The sequence below is a fragment of the Triturus cristatus genome, chromosome 4_1, assembly GCF_964204655.1.
Source record: "Triturus cristatus chromosome 4_1, aTriCri1.1, whole genome shotgun sequence".
NCBI classification, from domain to species: domain Eukaryota; kingdom Metazoa; phylum Chordata; class Amphibia; order Caudata; family Salamandridae; genus Triturus; species Triturus cristatus.
Window position 1 is genome coordinate 1,168,345,296 of NC_140585.1, and position 26,411 is coordinate 1,168,371,706.

A 26,411-nucleotide genomic window follows, 5' to 3' on the forward strand; every position below is an offset into this window, starting at 1 on the left:
TTTTGGTGCTTGGTTTTTACAGATTGCTCCTGCAACTGTTTGTTTGTATTGCTGACATTGGCTGAGTTTCATAAACTACTCTTCGTGGGATGTTCTGTTGCTTTAATTAGATTTTGAGCTTTCTGCTCTCTCATACCTCACTCTTTTTCGTTTGAACTTGAATTCTTCAAGAGTTCTACTAACTTTAAATTCTGATCCGGTTATTTAGAATAGGGATTTCGGCCCTTAATGGAACGTGCTTAATACATTATTTGTTCTAACCATTCTTTTTGATGAACTTTCTGTAAACGTACCTGATTTTATTGACTAATTTGAATAAACAGAATAAAGATACATATAGATCTCTTTTTGAGAAATAAAACTTTTAAACTATTTCAAACTCCCATCATTGACTGAACTTAAAACTGTTAATAGTATTTGACTTGTTATGATGAAATAGCTCCTGACTCAAAACATGGTGGCAAAGAACCGTCACCTGAGGCGATTTATCTGAAGAAGCCAGTGCTGGAACGGGCTTGACCCTGTAAGTGGTGGTCAGGAGAAAAGCCTGAACCATATTATTTAAATTTTGACCCTGATTCGCTCTGCACTATCCATGGCAGGGGGAAAGGGGCAGTCTGTGAGAGGTCAGAGGTGCTAGCATAATTACGCCTCTGGGCAATGAGTTGGAACTCGGGGGCATATACACAAATCCCTATCGCTGCCACAACGTCACTTTTTGGGATGTTGTGGTGGCGATAGGGGCTTTGCCTTATTTACAAAGCAGCGTTAAGCCACTTAAGGTGGCTTGACGCTGCCTTGTAAATAAGGCACCCATTCACGCTATAGTTAGCGTGAAAGGGGAGGGCAATGGGTATTGTGGTGGGTGTTCCACCACAACACCCATTGATTTTGACGCTGTCCCATATTTACAAGGGTGGCGTAAATATGGGGCAGTGCCAAAATTAAGAACAGGGAAAACCTTGTCTTACCCTTGTGCAACAAGGCGAAATGTTTAATTTCTCCTCGTTTTTGCTGTTTCCATGTGTGCTGCATTGTGCAGCATTGATTGTTTATGTGGAGGAAGATGTCCCCTTCCTGCTAAATGGCGTTTTGCTACTTCTATGTGTGCTGCATTAAGCAGCACACAAAGAAGTTACAAAACACCATTTGAAGATTGTTTATGTGCAGGAAGGGACACCTTCCTTCACATAAACAATCTTCCCATGCAACGCAAACAACATTGCACTATGGTGCAAGGATGTCGGCTTGCTTTGGCACCAGGCAGCTAAATTTATTGCCTGCGCAGAGGAAAACGTATTGTTGTAAATACGGTGCATCCCTGCGTTTCAGAAGTGGCGGAGCATGGCGTCAAGCCAAGAAAGCTAATTCTGCGCTCCGTCACTTCATTTTAAATATGCCCCCCAGTGAGTTTAATGTAGAGGAATGTAGCCCACTCAGAGAGGTAGAGTGTTGTCTCTGCATGCTGCCCGGAAGCATAGCAATAAGGCATCCCTACACATTACAATTGAATGCTTCCGAAAGCCTCTAGCCTCCTCGTGTCACTGCACGTTTTGCTAAGAGCAGTGCCAGGTCTAGAAATTGAGCTACAACCTTATTTTGCTTCGCACATTCACAAAGCCCATACATCCCAGCTGGATGCGACAGTCATCTCCACTGTGTGCGCTAATTGGACGACTACTGCAGACCAGCAAGGTGTGAGCGAGTGGCACAACCATACCTTCTGCTGCATATCAGCGTCAGGGTGGGAGCTTCAGGGCCAGACGCTGCAGGCCTGGTGGAAAAATTAGATAATGTTAGCAGGGATCAGGTAGGTTCTTTGAAGGATTAATTACTGTACCAGTTTACACCTCGCATTTTGAGAAAACTAAATTCCGTCTCCTACTTGTTACGAAGGGTAGTGTGGGGTGGGGGGGGGGTGGGGTTGCGTATATTCACCAATAGACTGTACGAACCATGCTTTCAATCGACGGCCATTACCCATGATGTACAAATATTGCATCAAAGTGTGAGTTGGAGCGTCTGGCGCTGTGGCATTCAAGCAGGAGCTCAAAGCATGGGTCAGTGCATGGTATATCAGGAACTGACCTCTTTTAATGAGACGTTGGTCTGCGATCACTTCAGAAGGTGGTAGGAAATCTTCCTGATAAAGTTCACCCAATATGGTGAAGCCTCCCACGTGCCAGTGTTGCAGCCTGGGTCGAGTTAGGCAGGCTCTGTTGTGTGGTGGGCGCAGAAGGGGAATGGCTGGGGCATATGGGCTGTTCGAGGCTGTAATGCATAAGCTATGTCTGAAGCAGTATTCAGCCACATCAACAAAACTTGAGGGGGGGGGGGGGCATGCAAAATATATTGAGTGGGCGGCGCTCCAGATCCAATCAGATGCCTGACACCTGAAGACAGTGCCTGAGGGGGCTCTCTGGAAGTCAGGGTCCCCACCCCCTGCACCGCAGAGGCTGAGGGGGCGATTGTTACACCACTGACCTCAAGAAGGTGCAGAGATGGGCGGGGCAGGGTGCTCACCGGGTGAAAGAGAAACAGGAAATGTTCCAGGCTAAAAGGGGGCTGCACTGAAGCGGTGTCTTCAAAATGGCGATCATGAACCAGTGACTAACCAACTGCAGCTGCATCTCTAGCTAGTAATGATTGAAATTAGGAACTCTCAGAACACCCTTGTCCATAGGCAAGCGCAATTTGGTTGGATAGTGCCACCTTGCGTCTGCCATTACCCCAGATCAGATCTCCCAGCAAGTAGTCTAAGAATAGAAGAAAGTAACAGGGAGCTTCACAGGTAGGTTTTAACAATTAGTTGACTAAACATGGGAGCACCACGCAAAGGCTCATCTGCCTGTAACAGCGAGGGGAAATGTTTTCCAGAATGCAATCTAGCTGCGGATTGATGCCACTGTTCTGATCCAGCAATGATATATGATTTGTATTGCCAGTAAAGCATGCTGCCGCCCATATCCCTCTTGGCTTCCTCTGCATCTTGCCTAAGGTTAGTGTTAAAAGGAATGAATGAGCGCAGGCATGGTCTTGTATTAACGATAGATGATTTATTCTTCAGATCCAAATCACATGTTACAGGTTATCAGGAGATGTTCTGTTCCTTCTTAATGCCCCACCAGGAGCAGCGTCCTCCCTGCTCAGCCCCTTCTCACCAAATTTAGGGTATCCCTTAACCCTAAAACATACTCGCAAAACACTATGGGTATATATAACCCAAGTCAAATCTAGGGTATCCCTTAACCCTAAAGCACACTCGCAAAACAGTATGGGTATTTATAACCCAAGACAAATTTAGGGTATCCTTTAACCCAAGACACACCCTCACGTGGGTGACTCTAGACCATTTAGGGTATCCATTATCCCTATCCAAACACAGGGTAACATTAAACCCAAGACACACCCCAAAAACACATCTTAAGGGTAACTATACTTGACAATTTAAGGTATCTCTAAACCCTAACAAATACAGGGTAACATTAACCCCAAAATACACCCAAACATATCTTATAGGTAACTAAACTGACAAATCAAGGTATCCCTTAACCCTAAAACACACTCACAATTAACTGAAAATACACAAGCAAGAAAAGATATAGCGAATACCGGTGAGCGAACTCTCACCCGAGGTCTTGACAAGAGAAAAAAACTTTTCCAAAAGCTGCATGAAATTGCCGCTCTCCAATTCGTTCCAGCACAGCAAGTTCACCCCAGTCAGTGCTAAGAAGTGCTCCACAACTGTGTATAACAGCACAAAATGCTGACCGCTTGCAAAAGGAAAAACATACGAAGTCACAAGTCTCCAGCGTCCACAGGGTGCACATACCAAAAACACTTGACAGATGAAGAAAATAGTGAAGTAGAAATCATGAAGACACCGCGTCGTCACTGGCACACATGTCGACATGCAGGAAACTTTATTAAAAAAAAACGCAACACATTGGTTGGCAGAAAAAAACATGAACTCGGCAACTCTGCGCTAATCAGGAACCTCCAAAAGGAAAAGCAACAGCGGACGCCAGCCACAAGATGGCGGCACGCTGCCAACGTCGTTGCAGAGTGGCTCACGGCGCGTCGGTGCACACCGCACGTCCCAACAGCAGCCAGGAAGCACAACAGAACCCACCATCGTCATGGAAGTTATGGACGTCAGCGATGAAACAGCGCGATCTCCTAGAGGCAGGTAAGTGTCCACGCGCTTATTGCAGCACGCGCCTCAGCTTTTGAATATGAAATGAGAAGCCAAACCAACTGTAAAACGCTGCCAGTGACCGAACACAATGAAAGTCACAAGACTCAAAATGCGCCGAAAAATTGTACAATTGTCATTACCCACTGAATCTTGCTGCATATAAACAAAACTATGCCAATTGTAGCAAAACGTTGTATGTTAACTGTGCAGGATCTTCATCACGCTGGCAATGCCAACCAGCAAAATCGTGCCCAAAACATCGATCACACACCACGCTTTTAAAGACGAAATGCAAAGATTGGCATGTTCATGACTTCTTTAAACTGGCTTTGACTGGAAAACACACTTTGTTGAATTAACATGACAAACCTCAATGTTAAAATTATTTCTTAAAGTCTCTGGGGGAACTTGACAGCACTTCCACTCTGAGGCACTGTGAAAACTTGCGAGCAACACATTCTTGTTGGTCCTCAGGGAAACTCCTCTACATGAAGACACACTCCCAAAACAGCAGAGATTGGCAGGTCCAGGTTAGGGCTGACCGTTCCCAAATGGTCAGAAATGTCCAAAACCACAGTCAATTTAGTCTTTTGGGGAAGCACTCACCCAAATCCATCATCTGGCACGTCCACGACAGGGCTGACCGGTCTTTAGGTCACTGGTGGGGCTTGTGGAGTGCAAGATTACTTCTTTTTTTTTCCTTTTATGCGCTTCTTCAGTTCCCAAACTCATCCAAGGTAGGCTCTTAAGTTTCATAAGTCCAAAATCCTTTGAAGGTACACGCAGGTTCTTTAACTCGTCGCCAGTGTTAAAAGGAATGAATGAGCGCAGGCATGGTCTTGTATTAACGATAGATGATTTATTCTTCAGATCCAAATCACATGTTACAGGTTATCAGGAGATGTTCTGTTCCTTCTTAATGCCCCACCAGGAGCAGCGTCCTCCCTGCTCAGCCCCTTCTCACCAACTGATCCCACTAGAATCCAAACCACCCTCAACATTCTATCATACCTCATCAAAGGCTGAGCAGGCAGGCAGAGAACCAGAGTAGGGAGAGAGTATAGATAATAAGCACATTACAACAGTTAGCAAAGGCTAGATTTACGCCAGTTGACTATAATGCTCGAGATTTCAATAAAGGTATTGAGCACATCAGTAATGCGGTCATGCTCCTCTGATACACCTCAGATGTAAAGTAAGTTGTCGTCTGTGTATAGAGAGACGTAGTGAATCCTGTCCCTAAGTGGTTTGCCCCAACGAGAGTCATCTTGCTGTAGGTTAATAGCCAGTGGCTCCATCACCTTTCATCTTTTCCCAGCTAATTCGATCCGGGGGTTATCAGACAAGAAGGCTAACATCCTTTCCACCAGTGGGGGTTTCTATGAGGCATATAGGGCAGAGTAGTGTTTGGCAAACACATTATGAATTTCAACCTGAGTGTGCACGTACCTATCTTGGGGAGTCGGATTGATGAAATGAGATCACAAGGCATTTCCTACTTAATTATCCATACAAGGAGGGCCCCAGGTTGTCCACCTCTTTGTTGTGCGTTTTTGCTGAGTGCGCAGCAAAATTAAAGTACACAGTCTGTCAGACATGTCAGCGTGTTTTGCGCAAGCTGCCAAAAGAGGCTGTTGCTGGTTCGCCTGCTGAACTGCTCTACTTTCCAACCCTAACAGGGACCCTTCAGTCATGCGTAGCTCTGATTCCAGATCCCCCAGACACCCACATCCACTGAGACACACTGCCCTCTAATTGTGACTTTAAAGGCATCCAACTCAATTGCTCAGATGTAGGCTGTGTTAGTATTATGATGAAAGTCCTCCAGCAGTGAGGGTTGAAACCTAAAGGAGGGAATTGGGGGACGTGGCGTGCCTGACCGGAGTTCTGCGACCAGGGGATTATGATTGGAGATGGTCCTGTCCCTATACTTGGTGTGCGTAAAAATGGAGCCTATAGAGTCAGTGGAAAAAATTCTATCCAGGCGGGTATGCAGATTGTATGGGGGGGGGGAAGTAAAAGGAGTATACTCTTATACCACTGTGGCAAGTTCACCATACATGTTCCAAGGACCACTGATGCAGCCAACTAGATAGTTTATTACTGTTAAGCACAGTTGTGTCATGTGGAAGAGGAGGAAAGGGCATGTCCAATGTGGTATCCAACACATTGTTAAAGTCCCCACCAAGTATCCAAGGGATCCCAACCCATTGCGCCAATACACCAGACATTTATTTTTCAATAAAATGGGAAAACCTAATATACCCTTGAGGGCCTGGGCAAAATTAGATAAATGGGTAAAAGTACTGTCAAGGGATTTACTTAGAATACACAGTCCTGGAATTTCAAACTTTCATTCTGATATAAGCTTTCATCAATCGCTTATTAGCAAATTAATTTTTAAATGTCGATCAATTCTAAATAAAAATAATAAATATATTTAAAAAGATATACAGACAGGGGTGTATATAAAAAAGAGAAATTTATATTTTTTCAAAGAATTTGTAAAGGGTACTGTGAATGTACACATACAATGTAGCAAGAGGAAATTAGATAACAATTCAATGATCCTACAATATCACATTTGTATACACTTTTACTTATATATGTTGATTTTGGAAAAAGTGTTTTAGGTCGACGTTTCTGTCTCTCATGCAATATATATAAATATATTTCTTATTTTTATTTAGAATTGATCTACATTTAAAAATTAATTTACTAATAAGCAATTGATGAAAGCTTATATCAGAATGAAAGTTTGAAATTCCATGACTGTGTATTCTAAATACACCAGACAGTCAATCCCAGAAAGACGCTTGCTTCGAATTAGGTGGTATAGATGCTACCCAGGAGAAGCAGCCTGCCATCCTCTAAAGCTATGATGTAGTTTAAATTCTGGAACTGTAGGAGTTATGGGTCACAGCAGTGAGATAGCTTGTCAACTAGGTCTGTAGGACTCACTGGGGTGCAGGTAAGGTTCGCAGTTTATGAACACCCAATTTGAGGTGGTATTCCTGGGACAGGGGAGGGCAGATAATTTTGGAGCGGACGGGGAAGTCCAGGTGTGCAGCAAAAATTAGGAACAGAAGGTCCTCATATAGAAGAGGCAAGAATGAAAAGACAAATGGTTAGGTGGGAAGTGACCTTGGTTAAGTAAAGGGGCCTTCTCCAATAAAACTATGGCACTTGAAGGTAATTGGCTTTAACAATTGGAGGAAGACAGGCAGTTGTATGGAGTATTTCGGAACGAAGAACCGCAATGTAGCCTTCTTGCAGAAAACTCATTTAGTAGATTCTGAATCAAGGACATTTTATCCCCAAGAAAAGTGAAAGTTTGCTCCTTTTGCACAGCAAGACCATGCCATAACACAACTACACTATCACACCAGAAGAAAACTGAAATAAACAGCAAAAACATAACACAGGCTAACACAATCAAACAAAAAATAAAAACAATGGTTTTGTTGTATTGTTATGGCAATACACTGTTGTTTTCTGTTAATTGTTGTGTTGTGCTGTTGTAATGAGTAATTATTTTTTGTTCTCAAATTGGCATGGTGTTGTTTTATTGTTGTATTTTGTTGTTTTGTAGATGTGTGTTATAGCTTAGTTTTGCTGGTATGCTGTGCTTTTTTATTATTATGGTGTGTTGTTTAGTTTCCTTGGCATGTGGTAATCTTGCATTGATGTGTGCTATTGTGGTGTTGTGCTGTTGTAATGAGGTGTGTGTTGAGGATTTGCTGCGTATGTACCTCAGCTGCAGTCGGTCTGTTTAAACAAGTTCAAGCACTCTTGTCACACAATAAAATCACCACCAATCCAAGTGACAAGCAATGGTGGTAAAATGTGTTTGCACTAAATACTAAGCTAGATACTACCAAGAAATATGTTGTGATCTGGACCCCCGTGCATTTCACAAGTGAAGTACAAACTAACCGTCATAAAATACTAAGATTTTGCAAACAGCTGAACACTTAGAGGGTACTACTTAGCGTCTCACCATATTGTTAGTAGTTGGTTCAATCAATTCACTGTTAGTGGGCATGTTAAAGGGGCTATCCAGTGAATTATGTCACAATAGGTCTCAAAACCCAAGCAAACATCATCAAATGAAAGCTCTATTGATCATTCACGATGCATGACTGGATAAACATAAGTGTATTTTTTTCTATACATTTTATGGCCTCTTTAATTACACATAGATAACTAATTTTCTAAAGTGTGCCTAGAAGTCCTACTTACCTTCAATAGCTTTTGCTGAGAGACAGATTTAGCTGACTTGGAAGCCTCATGTAATGAAAAAAAAGATTTTAATCAAAAATGCATACGACCCTGCATAGAGGAGCTTTGCGTCACCCTTCTTCATCTGTTTGTCTGTTCAACTGTCATTCACATTTTGCTTCTGCCCACCACAACTTACAACATGCAATGGATCGGCCCCCTTTAGCCATTGGCTAACTTGCATTGTGAGTGATAGCGTTTTGTCAGATAACACACACATTTGCCTAAACAAATGTACTTCAGTGTTCGGAACCTCTAGAAATTCACTGAGAAAAACAAAGTTTAAAACTTAGCGAAGATAATATTATCTCACTTTATATTTAAAAAAACCTAGAAATTCACTGAAAAAAACCAGAGGTTAAAGTGATGTTATAGTTAGGTGAAAATATCAGTTACAAGATAACATTTGAAAGTACAAAAAACACAGAAAACCACCAATTATAATAGTTTCAAGTAACTGCAACTTGTGTCCTCGCCATGCACAGCTTATACATCACTCATATCAAGTTCTATGACATCATTGATAATTTCACTGATGACATCTGAACTGACGTCATTGATGACAACACTGTGCATAGCAACACTGTGCATAGCGACGGTGCAAGTTATAGTTAACAATTAACTGTAACTGGCGAAAATGCAGTATTTTCTTTACTTTCAAGTGTTATGTTGTAACTGACATTTTCACCTACCTATAATGTCATTTTAACCTTTGTTTTTTTTCAGGGAATATGTATAAATACATATCTAACTAAGGCATACCACAATAAAATTGAATTAAATGATACATAACCATAATGCATGGCATAATACAATACCATTTAATTAAATGAAAATTAAATCAAAAGATGAACGTGAATAGATAACAGAGAGAAATGAAGTTATATTAAAAGATGTTTTGGAAAAGAATGTTAGCAACATATGTTTAAAGAAAACAATATTAACACCTACGATCCCGCGCAGCAATTCCACCCCTGGGCTGAGGTTAATATTTGTGAAACCCCCACAGTTTACCAAGAAGATGAGGTTAAACTCGGAGAAAGCAGAAGAGGGAAACGTTCTATTCCGTGCTCACTGAACGCTGTCCTCCTTCGGCGCGGTGTCTGCTGAGAGAACTCGGGTCCGGAAGGGACTGACAGACTGGCGGGGTCTGTGCCGATGGAGCCCGTGCAGCTTTACATCAACTGCCATGGGTTCGAGTTAACGCGGCCCAAGAAGCTGAAAAAACCTCACCGGATGCCAGGTGAGCCCCACAAGCTCCTCCCTCGCGTGTGGTAGAAACTGCGCGATTGCGTCATCATTGCTCTGTCCTGGAGAAGAGCAGAATGCAACCTCGTGAAAGACACGCAGCCAGAACAAATGCAAGGCGGGGAAGGGCTGCTGATGACAGAGGGGAGCGATTAACAGAGAGGGAGCACTGTGAGAAAACAAGGAGCTGTAGGAAAAGCAGTGAGACCAGGGGCGGCTAATTTCAGGGAGGGGCAGGCACAGATGGGGCTGGAGGTGCAGTAAACATTGAGGACTGCGGGGTGGACAGTGGAAAACGAAGGAGAGCAGGGAATATTGAGGAAAGGTTGGGCTGATGAAGAAGGGGAGTAGACAAAGAAATGTGGACTGTGGAAACTACTGAGGGAAAGTTGAGAGAGAACAGGATATGATGGGCGATCACTAGCTGCTGAGGGAAGACTTGCAGACTTAAGAGAAGGTGGGAGAACATGAACTGCGGAAAGAAGTGAGGGACAGATGCAGCTTAAGTTCAGAGAGAGAGCGTGGTTGAAGTGATGAAGAAAAGAGAGCAGACAGAGGTGTAGAGGTAAAAGGAACTGCTGAGAACATAAAATGATGATGGAAGGCAAGCTGGGCGAGCAGTGTGCGGTGAGAGAAGAGGGGGATAGATGAAGAAGAAGGTGTGAGAGAGGGGACTGCTGTAAGAGATGTAGACCAAGATTCTCACAGCTGTCTCGGAACGCAGCGCAGCAGCCAAAAATGCTGTGCTGCGTTGCGTGACAGGAAGAGAGCAGGAGAGCGCCATATTCACAGAGATATGTCTCTCTCCTCTCCTAGTGCCCGCGCTGATTTCAGCTCCCCTGCGCCAGGCACACACCTCAGCACCGTAGTGATTGGGCGTGTGTCTGAGTTTACCATAGGTTTTGTTCAGGAAGGGTGACCTCGCAGTACAAAATACTATGGCTAGACAACTGAAAAAGCTTTTCCTACCTTGTATGTGTGCTGTTCAGTGCAGCACACATGTAAAGTCGGAAAAGAAAGGAGAAACAAAAACATTTCTCCTTTTAACGCCTGCTTTTCGGCTGAGTTCATTTTGGTGCTAAAACCTATCTACTAAGGTTAGTGGATAGGGTTTAGCATAAAAACAAATGGGTGGTTGCCTGGGAACCCCCATGTTACGCCCCCTTGACGCAAAGTAATGCAAAGCAGTGTTCCGCGCTGCTTTGCCTTACTTTTGGGTATTTTCCAGTGTAAAAAAAGTTTTGAACTGGAACGTGAATCAGGAAAAAAACATTTAGAGCTGATAAGCATCACTTTTGTGATGCTAGCCGAGAGCAAAATGTTTGAGAATCATCCCCTTAGACACACTGTGGCACATTTGCTATTATTTCACACAACACAGTGCAGCAGGGAAACATGCTGCGCTGCATGAAAAGGAGAGAGTAGAAAGGCTCTATATGTACAAACATTTCTGCTCTCTCCTTGCGCTGGCGTACTGTGTGCTTCCTAGCACCAAGGCAGGCACCCTTGCACCATAGTGCAAGAATGCCTGTGTTACAGGCGGGATTTTTTTTACGCAAGAAGGGACACCATCCTGTGGAAAATCAATCCTTAGAGGCATATTCTTCTATCCATGTGTGCTGCAGAATGCAACACATATGGAAAGAGGAAGTAACAAGCAGAAAGGAAGATATTTTTTGTTGTTACACCTCTGCCAGGAAGGAGTCCCATTTTGGCGCCGAGCTAGGTTAAAAGTCTACAAGTCTATGTAAATTTGAGTTTGTGTCAAAATACATGAGTGGATGCATCAGAATGCCTATGCTCTACCTATGCAACGTCTAGCCCATGTGAAATTGCTCAAGGTTTCTTTGTATTTACTAATCCACACAAAGTGGCTTTGTGCGGCTTAGTAAATGCCAAGAATGTTTTTGCGTCAGGGATGTGCCAGTAAAATCAAACGATCCTGATGCAAAATCATAGTAAATCTGGGCTACAATGTGGCGCAGGAGCAGGAACATCCTCAAAAGAGAGTGCCAGTTAGAGGAGAAGCAGAGAGAAGATGGATTGTTGAGGAAGAAGAACAGACAAGGAGGTCGGCCCAGAATACATAAAAAGAGAATTAGAGACAAGGGAGCAGGAGAACATGAACTGGTAAAGGAAGAAAAGCAGACAAAGAGAAAAAAGGGGAGAGCAGAAACTGAAAGGAAAATGAAGCAGAAGCAGGAGAAGTGGGGGAGAAGATGAACTGCTGAAGGAATACAAGAACACAATGAAGGAGAGACCGTTGAGGAAAGAGAGGTATGTGATAAGTAGCTGGGAGAAAGTGAGCTGCTTATAAAAGAAAGACATACAAGAGAAGCAGAGAGAGCAATATGACCTAGGTAAAGAGATGCAAGCTCAGGGAAAGGGGGAGAGCATGAATAGCAAGTGAAGCAAAAGCAGGCTCAAGGAGGAGGAACTGCTGAGGAAATGGAGCAGATAAGAGAAAATGCAGGGAAAGCAGAAACTGCTGGGGAGAGAGGAGGCTAGAGAAAAAAGCAAGGGAGAGTCCCTGCTCGGAAGAGGATAATCAGTAGCTGGGAGAACAGGAAATTATGAGGAAAAGGGGACAGACACAGAAGAAACTGGGAGATCAGAGAAGACTGAGCAAAGGAGGAAAGCTGTGCCTGTTGAAGGCAGAATCCAGGGAAGATGCAGGGAGAGGGGCCTGTCCAGCATTTAAGAGAATTTCGTTGACGATAAGGGGAAGAAACCTGCAGTTACTAGGAATGCCTTTAGGGAGCAGGCTACCATGCCAGGCTTAGAGGAGAGCTGCATTAATTGTTTATCAAGAATGCCCATATGGATGGAAGGTGTGAATGCTGGAGACCTATATGAGAGCCTATAAAACTACAGGAGAAGGGCACCATCTGTTATTGCTCATGGTAACTTCTAGGAATGATGAGGCTCGAGTAGAAGTGGAACATTAGAGGCCCCTCTAATTTGCATATGATGTGACATAATAGATAATGACATCACAGGAAGCAACATCAATTGACCATTAATCTGACTTTGTTGAAGTTACTTTGCAAGAAACAACTTTCATGGTGCTGATATTAGTAAAAACAATCAAATCATAGGAGCAATTCACAAACTGAACTTCATAGTACGTTTAGTAGTACTACTCATGTACTGCAAAATGCTATTCACAAACCTATGTGCTGAGACCTCCTCCTCTCCTATCTTTTCTCTGCCAACATAAACCGATGTTTTTTGTTGTAAATGTGGGAGGGACAGGGCTGCGGCTAGAAAATGGGAATACTCATTTAACAAGCATTGGCATAGCCAATAGGTCTCGCCTTTGGGACCTTATAAGTGTTTAGCCATGCAACAGTTGCATAACTAAATATTTATAAGGTTCCAAAAGCGAGACCTATTGGCTATGCCATCGAAAGTGAAAGTGATCGCGATCACGATGAAACATCAAAGCGGAAAGTGAAAGCAAACGCGGTAAAGTGCGGCGCGCGCGCGCACATGCACTGTAGCTCTAGGCTGGCCTGGTAGCACTTTTTGGAGCCCTCTCAATAAGTCTCGCCAGACCAGCGCATGCGCTGGGTCAGGCGAGACCTAAAAATGGGAGTGGTATAGAGAGGAGTAGAAGGGGTTACTAGAGTCTTAATGAGAGGTTAAGAGAGGGACAAGCCCCCACCAACAAATGACTTAGCCCACTGCTAGTCACAAAATGCACTTCTGTAGTTACTATAGCCAGAAACATCACAAAACAGTCGTAAATGTATTCTAGCTCAGACCCAGAGTAAGCCCAGAACCACACAGGTTCTACCACTGAAAATGCAACGCTTTAAAAGAAATAATGGAGGCAGGGACTTAAAATAAAATCGTGTAGTGAATATTCTTAAAATGAATTAACTTATTTCGACTTTTAAAAGATATATATAAATAATTAAAAAATATTTTATTACAATAACTTTTAAAAGTAATTTAAACAATAAATGTCATCTATTTTTTGTAGGCAAATCAAATGAATTGAAACTAATTAGATACTTAATTTTTAGTAATGTTTAATGGTGAGTAAACACAAGTAAATATTAGTCAAAAGTAGTAGAATTACTACAAAGTGTAAGAGTAAATTTACATGTGAGTAAATCTACAAACGTAAATTTACCTTTGTGAATAGGGCCCATAAATATTAACCTAAATAAAATAGGCATATATATTTTAAAGCTCTGTTAAGTGCACATTTGTAAAATTAGTCACAATGGGTAGAAAAGTTTGGCCCAGTTCTCTCTAAAACTAAATATGTGGTACTTATAAAGTGCAAACCTAGTTGAAAGGCAGTATAGTGCCGTACAGGGTCAAAGGCAAATACACAGTGATCATGTGATAGGAAGGATAGCTGGTTTATGGACTGTTACTGCATCACGATGTAGAGAGGTCAGTCTTCAGCTCTTTTCTGAATTGGAGTGCACAACAAAGTGATGCATGATTGCTTGAATTAACCTAAGTGACTGGTAATTATTCAGGGCCACATCCTTGTACATCGTTATTTTTCACACCATGCCACCTCAGTTTGACCCCAGTCATATACTAATCAGTCTTGACCCTGCTCCAATAAAAAGAGTCCAGACTGAACTCTCTGGCCAAGTTCTCCCTGAGCCAGAACACAAGAAACACAAGACCAGTTTTGCCCTAGTCAGTGGCGTAGCTGGTGGGGGCGGCACTGGTGGCCCATGGCAGCGGCCTTTATAATTTATTTGGGGACACTCACTAACACTACTGTCAGTCACTACAGTAGTGTTAGTGTCCCCAAATAAATTATAAAGCCGGCCGCCAGTGCCGCGCGACCCCCATGTAAAGAGCAAGCACACCTGCTTGTAAATGCTGCCTGCAGTGCAGCATGCGCGACATACCCTGTTTGTGGTTGTGGGTCCCGTCCCAGAGCCGTCAATCTTGTAGCGCACGAAAGCGCTACCAATGACGGCCCTGGGCATAATGTTTGGCCAGCACTCGCGCTGAAAAGCAGCGCAGCAGTGACGCGTCCCACATGCTTCACCACCACACACTCGCCTCTCGTGAGCGGCCGCCAGCACGACTATCACTGGAGGCAGGCCGGACCCGGGAGGCAAACTCAAATTGCCGTGGCCCACTGTGACTCACGGCCTGAACCTGCCTGCAGTCAGCCTTCCTTGCTTTCACCTCTGCAGACCAGAGTCGATGCCTTCAATTATAGAACGCTGAAAGCGCAAGGTCAGAATTGGTTGAGAGGGTTAACCGTTATGGGGGCCCGGCACCCAACCTGCTGCCTTTGAATTTGAGCGGCTCCACAAATGTATTCAAATATGGTGCTTGCAGCATTCCAGCGCTGTACGGAGGAGGGGTAGGTTTCCACATCCTTGGCGAAAGAGCACTCTCCCTCTTTCTGCCTACTCTGCGTTGCTGATGGAGCCCATTCCCTATACTTTAAGGGTTGGGTAAAGGTTTTCCAAATAAGAAGGAGCACCTACCAGCGCGAGGACGCTGTACTCCCTTACTATTAAGGTACCACAGGTTTACAACACAGCACCTTATTGAAACCTGTTTCGTATACTCACAATTGTTTCACTCACTTTATATTTTGGTCCTGACGAAGCGCATTGGGATCCCTTAAGGACCCACCCTGAAGCGCGAAACGTGTTGACCACCTATTAGTAGGACTTCCACTCACTGTCCTGAGAGCAGCAGTTATCTTCATATCTGCCCTCTCTATTTTTTCTCCAAGAGGAGCTCCAGGATCACTATTTTTAATTTTTACTAGGTAGAGCTGTGAATAAAGGTCTTGTACTCTATCCAGTAATTTTTAACGCACCACCCACCTCCCTTTAGATAGGCCCACACACCCCCATGCACAACTGCGGCGTCTCCAACCAAAAGATCTCCGACAAAGAGCCCTCTTGCGGGGCCCGTGGGGGACTGCAGCGCCACCCCCAAGAGGAGCAACTCCCTATGATGAAGCAGGACACTCGAAAGGGTGTGTGAGGGCACTATATTCAAAAGGAGAAATTCCCCACACTCTACCCGACCTGACCACACCTTGAGAGCACACACAATCTTCTTAGTCGTGTCTTTAGGAACAGTTACCCTCTCAATATATATGCTTGCAGCATGGTGCCTGCTGCATCCCGCTCCACCGGGCCCGCCCGGTGCTATCACCAGCCGTTTTCCTTAAACTCCCTCAATTTAATAATGCCGGGCCCGGTGGAGTCTAAGAGAAATCAAGTGAGTGACCCGGGTTGCAGCGGCACTGCGGCTGCCAGGGCATAGTGTGCGTGTCACTAGATGGCCCCACTCGCCCCTGGACTCACCGGCCTGCCAGCCTGGAGGGTGACTTTTAATGAGGCGGCTGGCAAACCCAAATTACCACAGCGCACAGTGGCGGCCTAATTGAGCCTGCAGCCACGGCCTTGAGAGACGGTGTGTCAAGCAATTCTTGGACCGCCACACTCCTCTGGACTCTGTGACTACTGCCCAAGTAAGTGCCTCCAGCTTCTGTGTGATTTACACAATAAATGGCAGCGCGCGGTCAGGCAGCATCATTGTGAGGTGGCACATGTCTGAACTCTTTCTCAGTCAGTGGACAATGATTTCTGGCGCCCTTTTGTCTTTGTCACGTTCAAAATTTCCAATATCCTGTGGCCAAAATAGAAAGGATTTTTGAAGTTTTAATAATGGTCATTAGGATACTGATGATATAATTTGAATTGACCTTTGTACATTACAAGCGCGTGACCACGACAACACAACACACAAATCTCTTCAATCAGCCTTAACCCTCACGCCATATAAGCATCTAGATTTAGACAAAATTGTATGGGTGAGATAGCTTGATGGGTTAAAGCCTGTGCGTGCCTGCGTTAGTACTAAGGTTAGACTGCGGGATATTTTCAGTTTCAAATATCCTACTGGCTTGGGCCCCCAATTGCTATTTTCAAATGTGTGCTCTGTTTCTTGCAGTACACTAGGCAAAATGCTCGTGAACACTGTAAATCACTTCATTTACATAACTACCTATGAAACCACTTCAGCTGTTGTCAGGGGAGATGTGCCACAAAAAACATTTTGCTAGACTGGAATACCCACAAAAGAGTCATTGTGTTGGTACAATGTTTGTCTGATGTTAGTGCTCTGGCACCCTACATTGGTATGAGCAGCACTAGAAAACAAATGAACAATTTGTGAGAGAGGGGCTGAAAGATGTTAGAGTGCTTTACAAATAAAAATATAAGGCATATAAATGATACCACACAATTGCGTTGGGCCATATATGATAGACAAAGAGCATAAAAATAGAAATTACAACAGTCACAAATATTGAGTAACAGCAAAGCCACAGATCATTTGCAGCAGTTCTCAGATCTTCTTAGAGTTTCTTGTTGCTCAAATGGGTGCAGTTTCCTATATTTATATGCTTCAGTCGTCTTCATTGCTTGATTTTGCTCGCACGGAAGTGTCACTCAGTCATTGAAATGTCACTCATATGTGCACTGAAATTATGAAAATGTCACACATAAGCAATCTGAAACCTTGGCAGCTATGGAAGGTGTTTAGGGTCTCGTCAGCAGGCACTAGATGTTTATACTTCATGATGGTCAGACACTTTTTTTCATAAATTGATACTGTGACTTACATACTGAGAGGTGCTAACCTCGAGCTTTGGGAGGGAAAGGTTTTCCTGAATAGATGTCCTATACAGTGACTGATTCCTGAATTAATTTAAAGCACAATCTGTATTATGTTTTATTAGCTCTTCTGCTTTTGCATTCACCGTCCTGAAAATCGCAACATACATTAGTGTCATTGAGCAACATAATTCAGAAAGTTATTCTTGTCAAATACATGCTCAGAAAGCGATTTAAAACAGTGCACATTATATTTTATCACCTAAGGCAACTGATGCAGCCCAGCATCAGTCCACAGACATTAGGTACCTGAACTCACTGTCTCTCCAGTGCATCTCTCTTTTATTCTCTCTCTGTTTGGCTGAAAGCGCTTACCTGTTTATGTGCAACAGTACATTTATATATAGCTTTCTTTGTGCTCATGACTTCTCTTCAAGGTTACAAATGCGGAATGTCATTTTCTGAATGGCTATTAGTGTAGACACTCTCCACATTATTACCATTACTCTTTCTGACTTTAATAGTTGTTCCAGGCTTTTGTGTTTAACATTAATGGGACATCCGCCGTCAGCTGGGAAACTGATAAAGAAGTGCTCCTCCTGCCAAAAAGTATGGTGGATTAATAAAAAAAAATTAAACTGCACACCACTTTTGTTGCCTATGTCAAACATTAACCCGTCCTCTTTTGGTGTGTCAGCGTCTGCCATGTTTGGATTTTCTCATAACGGGACATGCCATTTTATACACAACAACGCCCTGGCTGGCTGTAACTCATGTGTGCCTCACCCTCACTCCCCTGAGCCTTGCCCGATGCAGAGTGTCTGAGGTGAGTGTCTGAGGCCACTGTCCAATCAGGTTACATGGGCACTAGGGTAGTTCTCTTCCATTTCTGGTGCTTTGCAGCTGTTCGAGTTTCTCTTTGTTCAAATGAGAGTAATTTCTGATATTTATATGTTTCCCTCGTCTTCATTGCTTGATTTTGCTCGGGAGAAAGTGTCACTCATAGTCATTGTAATGTCCCTCATAATTACACTAAAATTATGAAAATGTCACACATAGCAATCTGAAACCTTGGCAGTTATGAGTCGAGTCTGGGGCAGTGGCAGTGCCGGGTGCTTTGCTGCAGGCTGCAGCAGACCCAGCCCCTACGGTAGAGACCCTGCCACCACTGTGGAGTACTGGAGCCTGAGGAAGGTAAGAGCTAAACGCTTGTCACGAGGAGAGGAAAGGTTCTTTGGTGAGTGGCAGGGCAGTAGGCACAAGTCCTATAAAAAGAGGTTTGGAGGACTAATCAAGTTAGGCAGTCAGCAAATGACATCATGACACGTGACACGGATGGCACATCCATAGCCGCCAAGGTTTTAGATTGATGTGTGTGACATGTTCATAATTTCAGTGTGTTTATGAGTGACATTTGACACTTTCTTGCGCGCAAAAATCGTGCAATGAAGATGAGGAAGCATAAATATCAGAAATTAGACCCATTTGAGCATCGAGAAACTCTTAGAAGATCTAAAACTGCTGCGTACGCCTGCTGCAGCTGACTATAATTAAAATGACTGCTATGGACATCTAGAAAGCAGGTCACATGGCTCCGCTAAGAATTAACACCAAAAAGAACAAAGACCTGCAGTTAGGCTGTAGATCCACTGGAGCGAAGCTGTGCAATAAGAGCCACTGACAATACAAGACAACAGTTTAGTAGAGAACACAGATCTTTACTGGAACATTCTCCACCAATATAGAAGGGGTATTGCTGGGTGCATATGAGGCATTCAGAGTTGTAGTGGCATGAGCATCACCAGAGCCTGCCCTGATGTCCTGGCATAAATATCTCTAGTGTCGCACAGCGAGTGACAAGTTACACACCAAGTGTAAATACACCAGACGACACTTCAAGCAAAGATTGTTTTTTTTTTTTCTGCCCATGGCGCAGAAGCAGATTGGTCTTCAGTCGGGTATTCAGTCCACCCTGCATTGCTGTTTAAAGCCGGCAGCACAGCAAGTGTCAAAAGACCCCTAAATCCAACACCCCACCTTCAGATCCAGATTCACGCAGGTATGTGCAAAAGTAGTCTGTCTCGAGTCACAGTCACGACGCTCGCTGATGAGAGTACCTGTTTGTGAACATGTGGCATTGCGGCTGTTTGGAGAGAGCTCAAATAATAAACCGGGAGAGAAGAATAACTAAACTCCATGCTGCTCTCTCTTTCCCACGTGGGACCTGGGCCCAGACTATTACAGGGTGTGAGAGACCCTAACACAAATCTCAATTGCCTCAGGCCTATACCATAAATTCATTAGAGTCAGCTGACTCACGGACTCCGGCTGCCACAGGGAGCATGTGCTTGATAGCATGATTGCTTGGCAAGCCTCGGGAGAGCCTGTGAGACACACATAGCGGTCACAGTCAGGCAGAATGACAAATATGTTTAAAAGTATTTAAAAAAATCACACCAGTATAATTAAGCGAGTGGCCCCGGGGTGCTGTGCGCAGCCGTCTACAACTGCGAGTTCAGATAGTTAACCCTCACTTGCACTAGTTAATAGACCAATGTAAAACTAGCATTCCAATGATACATGTGAGAAATATTTGTGCCCGAAATTTGACAGTGAGGTGAGATTCAGAATTCGAGTCCGAGACTTAAGCTCACACAATCACAGGGCTGCGGAGGCTATGGGCGGCAATATGAGGGATAGCCCCGGGCGCCACAAGCTCTAGCTACACCTCTGGCCCTAGTTGCGTCTCGTCAGTCAAGTGCAGCTTGGTTCCAGTAGCACAGAGAGCATGGGACCTACGTCTGGGTATACCTATGGCAATTAAGGCGTCCCACTCAAGTATACAAAAAAGTGATGAATGGAATGTTTGAAGTAATCTCAGCCACTGTTAATTACTCAGGTCCACATTCCATTCCAGGTAGGGCTTCGCTCTATTTGTTTTCTATGTTAGTGAACTCAGTCTTTTAAGTCATTCTGTGCCCCTTGGTCAATGTAAAATTGTAGCCTAACTTCTATGTTTGAGAACTGTCCCAGTTTTAGATTTTCCAAATTTGCTCACACTGCCACAGATGCACTACACTCCTGCACTCCTACACACCAGAATTCTCTTTTGGTCTGTAATCTACAGCCCTGTGAGTTATCTGAATGCGTGTGAAGCAGCAGCTTTAATTAATACTTGTGTTAGTGTCTGTTGAGTATGCCTTTGTCTGTAGGGTGTCTAGGGTGTCTGGTGTGAACTCCTGTTGTAGCGCTGAGACACCCACTTGTGGCAGCACCTGGTGCCACATTAATGGCGTTGCTAGAGTGAAGCTAGATGGGGTCCACGTCCCAATCTATTTGTCCTGGCTCCCCCTTGTTTCCCACCACCAAAGCTGTTGAGTTTGCCAAGAGGTAACTGGAATAAATGACACTGCACCAAGCCACTCACATTTATTTGCCAATCTACTTTTCGCTGCTAAGCAGTGTTTGTTTGAGGCAATAAATGAGTCTACATATTTACATACTTTCTTTAAATCTGTTCAATGTAATTGTGTATATTTTTGTATCTATATAAATATATGTAAAGATATATACACACACCTATACAAAGTGAGATTTAAACATTTTAAGAAAAAAAAAATATATATATATATATATATATATATATATTCACTGAAAAAACCATAGGTTTCACACATGTTATAGTTAGCGGAAATTTTACTGATAAAAAACCAATGAAATTCCCCCGTTATAGTTAGTGCAGGCAACTATAACTCACGCGACCGCAATCCTCTGCTGATGCTAATACTGTATTTAGACACTTATTTGCCCATGTCTTCTTCCATACATTTTTAGCTATACATATATTACAAATATTTTTTTTTCATAAAGACACATATGTCATCAGCAGAAGATTGCGGTCGCGTGAGTTATAGTTGCCTGCACTAACTATAACGGGGGAATTTCATTGGTTTTTTATCAGTAAAATTTCCGCTAACTATAACATGTGTGAAACCTATGGTTTTTTCAGTGAATTTGCAAGGTTTTTTAAATGCTAATTCCTAACTATAACGTGTGTGAAACCTATGGTTTTTTCAGTGAATTTGTACGGTTTTTTAAATGCTAAGTTACTTTACGCCATTCGTGGCGTGCGCGCCCACTTAACGCAGTTCGTTCCGTGCGCGCACGGTGCGCTTCGCGCACCGTGCGCGCACAGTGAGCACGCGGTGCGCTTCGCGCACCGCGCGCCCACTTTACGCAGTTAGTGCCGTGCACGCACAGTGGGCACGCGGTGCGCTACACGCACCGCGTGCCCACGTTACGCTAGATGGGCCATGTACGCACGATGCGCTTCGCGCACCGTGCGCACATGGAGGACATATGATGCACTTCGTTTTGAAAGGTAATATTTTAATTTTTCGTATATGTTATAAGCCATGCACAAATGGTGCCCTTCGGGCACCATTTGCACACGGGGTGGAGAGAGTGTGGATAATTTTTTTTTTTATTGTTTTTTTTAAAAATATTTTAGTTTAAGTCTTCTTTAATAAGCCATGCACAATTGGTGACCTTCGGGCACCAATTGCACACGGGGTGGGGAGAGTGTGGATAATTTTTTTTTTTTTATAATTTTTTACCGTACGCGTACGGTAAGCGTAATTGGCGAAATTAGCGAAAAAATAAAAATTCCGTTTTTGGCCTTGGGGGATCTTTGGGGACTCCCTCAACATTGCTATGTGTGTGGGAGCTGTCTAAACAGCCCCTTTACATGTTTTTGGGCTTAATATTTTAAACATCACTCTCAGTGCGAGAGAGAAAATGGCGGCCGCCGCTTCCTGGTTTCGGCCGATTCGAATGTTTACTAAGATCTAAGAGCCAATCAGAATCGCGCTCGCGCACGCCACCGTACGCGTACGGTAAGCGTACCGTAAGCGCACCGTAAGCTGGCTCAGATATATATATTGATTTAAAGGCTATTTTCTCAGAATCTACTGAACAGATTTACACCAAACCTACAAAAGGCACTTCCTTGACCTGAGGACTACCTCTCTGCCAAATTTCTAGTAATTCTGTTCAGCCGTTCGGGCTGTAGCCCTGTCTAAAGGTCCTATGGAAAAATGCATGGGAAAAACGCGTTTTGGGACCCCCCTTTTATCTCAGCCCCCGCTTGACGAATCCCCCCGAGACTTTCAGGGAAGGAGCGGAGCGTAGCGCCCCACCTATTTTGAAAAATTCGCGAGGATTCGTCGACCGGCGCCAAAGTTATTCAAAATAGAATGTTGCGGATTTCCTATGGAAACGTGGTCCTAACTATAACTACCTACTGGCGACCGCCAGTAGGTAATATATATATACAGAATTAGGTGACAATGTTCATCATAATGCTACGTTTGAAGCCTGAAAGAACACTGAAATTCACCAGTTATAGCTCAATGACCTTACTATAACTTGCACCCTCCGCAATGCACTGCTTATGAACACACATGTTACATTATTGGTGACATGTTCTATGACATCATTGATGATATCGCTGATGACATTTGAAATGACATCACTGATTACATCACTGATGATATTTTTTTGTGGGTGCTCCCTGTCCCACTGGGGCACCCCCAAATCAGTCTTCCATTGAAGGTCTCGAGGGGGGGAGAGCCCCGGTGGACCACCAGCTATCTAGCCAGCGCACATCCTCTCAAGAGCTGGTGGGAGCTGGCTACACTTGTATGTGCTTCTGCCTGGAGGGAGCAACCTTTCTTTCTGCGCCCTCCTATGGAACAGGTCTGCGGCTAGAAAATGGGAATTCACTGTCCCGGGTGAGGGGGCCCCCTGGACATATTCTTATGTGGGGGCTGGGGCCCCTGGGCCATTTCCTGGCTTGGCGAGGGGGTCACACATCTGCCCCCCTAATATATATTATCAGACAGTGAACACTTTATTTGGGCCCAAAGGACGGGGTACCAGGAGGCACAAATTGGCGTGGGTTGGGGGGAGGGGCTGACACACAACCCCTCTCCATAATATTTTTTTTAAATGCACCGACCTCCAAAGCACTGGTCCGCCACTGGAGGATTTTAATTAAATAGGCTGAGGCGCTCTTTTAAAAAAAATGTTTTGCCTGGTCCTGCAGTACACCATAAAACAATAGACAATAAAACAACAAAGTAATTAATTGGGACCCACAAGGCCTAGAGGGTCAGGATATTCCTACCCTGCACCCCGATGTGTTATGTTTACTTTTTTGCAGGACACGGGGACTGAGTCCCAAAGTCCCAAAATGAACGCCCAACATCTCTGTGGATGTTGACAGCAGCCAATCAGATGTTATATTTTATCTGCCAGTCCCGCAAGAGTATTGGTGTGCTCTATATCTATATACTTTTAACCTTCACTTCTAAAAAACTTCAGAACAGATTTACACCAAATCACAAAAAGCACACTTTGTGGGATAATATGAGTTTTCTGCCAAATTTAGTGAAATACTGTTCAGCCATTTTTGCTTTAGCGTTGTCTAATTTTCTCTATGGAAATTGCATGGGGAAAAAGGCATTTTTTGGACCATACCTTTTTTTGGCTCACGCTCGATGGATCACACCGAAACTTTTCAAGAAGGATCTGAATTGGATGAAAATGTTTGGGGAATGTTCTGTGAAGATTCGCCAAAGTAATTTAGCAAAACAATAAAACGATCTTCCTATAGAATGTCTTACTTAACTATAACTACATAGTGGGAACAGCCATTGTGTAATATGTATAATACAGCACACATGCATATGCTCAATCTTTACAATCGATCTTTACATGTTGTCCCACCACTTCTATTCGTCTCTCAGTATGTGTCCCTCTTAAAAATCACTTCTAGAGATGCTTTTGACCCCAGTGCACACCCAATAACTTGTCTGCATTGGTCAGCCTACTTATTGTATTGTTTATAAATGTTAGCTGAAAGTGTGTGTCAACCTGGGAAGCACTTGCTCTCCCAAAACTGCACTTAATGCTCCTCATGTCACACACGCATACTATGATCCACCCACCAAGCACATGATGCTGCAGCACTGCGTACAGTGGCTCACTGCATTGTTGAAAGAAAAGCAGGTGACGCATAACACTGGAACTTTTAAACACCATAGCTGCAGATGCACAGTTGGGATCCTCTGATATGAAAATGTATTGCAGGATGGTATAAGCTACATCTCTTTCAGCACATGATACCGTAGAGCTTAGACATTAGCATTATACTCAGTCTCAGCTGATTATTTGTCCAATAGTCCACTGAAAGAAATTTCACTTGTGCTCTACTTGTTAGACTTGAAACACCTTTGCTTTTTGATTATACAGCAATCATTTGTGACGGGAACTGACTCATTTCAAGGCACTATGCTAATTAGTTTGAAAATGTGGGCACATAGTCGGACATAAAACAGTGAGCAAACATAGGTGGGGAGCATTGGAATGCTGAACATGTAGTAATGTTTTTGACACAGATCAGAGACCTCAGCATTGCTGTAAGTGGGCTAAAAAGGTGGGGTAAAATGTCTTTAAAATGCTTGATGCCAAAGAAGCATATCTATGATTCCTTTCCAAGAGGCATGGGCTATGTAATTAAGGGAGCTCTGCCTGACTGGTATTTTGGTGCCTTTCTGTGAGTTTTTGATTATTGCATCCATGCATCTCACACACAGCCAACAGACCCATGCCCCCACCAAATCTAACACCTTGGAGCACCCACATCATCAACACCTCTCCCACAGGTGCCACATTGCTGGAAGACTGGAAGCATGCGGCAGTCAACGCCCTCCTCAAGAAGTTGTCAGCCGACTCGAGCCAACTGAGCAATTTACGTCCTATTTCCGTGCTCCCCTATGCAGCCAAAGCGATACCAAAGGAGATAATGGACGGAGCGTTAGAGCAAATCAAACACTCACCCCCAGTCAAGTGATCTGGGTTTAATCCATCATCATTCTTTAGCTCACTCCACCACCCCAGTTCAGACATGGGCATATGCAAATCAGTCTCACCCTGTGCCTCATGGGAACAGTCCAGCCCGAACTGCCAAGCCATGTCTTCCCTGGACCGGAAACAAGCATCCTGGGACCGGTTTCGGGTTTATAACCCTCGTCAGCCAGGCTATCTTGAATCCAGTGGCAAAGTGAGCAAGTGACCCACGTCTGGGCATACCCTGCCAATTTAGGGCGAACAAAGCGATACCAAAGGAGATAATGGACGGAGCGTTAGAGCAAATCAAACACTCACCCCCAGTCAAGTGATCTGGGTTTAATCCATCATCATTCTTTAGCTCACTCCACCACCCCAGTTCAGACATGGGCATATGCAAATCAGTCTCACCCTGTGCCTCATGGGAACAGTCCAGCCCGAACTGCCAAGCCATGTCTTCCCTGGACCGGAAACAAGCATCCTGGGACCGGTTTCGGGTTTATAACCCTCGTCAGCCAGGCTATCTTGAATCCAGTGGCAAAGTGAGCAAGTGACCCACGTCTGGGCATACCCTGCCAATTTAGGGCGAACAAAGCGATACCAAAGGAGATAATGGACGGAGCGTTAGAGCAAATCAAACACTCACCCCCAGTCAAGTGATCTGGGTTTAATCCATCATCATTCTTTAGCTCACTCCACCACCCCAGTTTAGACATGGCCATATGCAAATCAGTCTCACCCTGTGCCTCATGGGAACAGTCCAGCCTGAACTGCCAAGCCATGTCTTCCCTGGACCGGAAACAAGCATCCTGGGACCGGTTTCGGGTTTATAACCCTCGTCAGCCAGGCTATCTTGAATCCAGTGGCAAAGTGAGCAAGGGACCCACGTCTGGGCATACCCTGCCAACGCACTAGATAAGGTGATCAGCAAGCAACCTACAATCACCCTCGAACAACACCACCTACTGGACAACACTTAATCAGGATTCAGAGAAAAACACAGTACTGAAACAGCATTTATTGCAGCTACCGACGACATCCCACTATCCTGGACTGAGAAGAAACAGCGGCCCTCATCCTACTCAACCTCTATGCAGCATTCAACATGGACTCCCATAAAACACACTCCTCAGAAGACTCCA

At 44.1% G+C, this 26,411-nt stretch overlaps 1 protein-coding gene across 1 annotated transcript in view; it reads left to right on the forward strand.

The window, feature by feature from the left end:
- The first annotated feature begins 9,552 nt into the window (after nucleotides 1-9,552).
- LOC146856273 (uncharacterized) overlaps nucleotides 9,553-26,411 on the forward strand; it is a 267,800-nt gene continuing 250,941 nt past the window's right edge. The window contains exon 1 of the mRNA XM_085654369.1: nucleotides 9,553-9,722. Coding sequence (XP_085510495.1) covers nucleotides 9,638-9,722 — 85 coding nt within the window. The 5' untranslated portion in view covers nucleotides 9,553-9,637. The remainder of the gene's footprint in view (nucleotides 9,723-26,411) is intronic.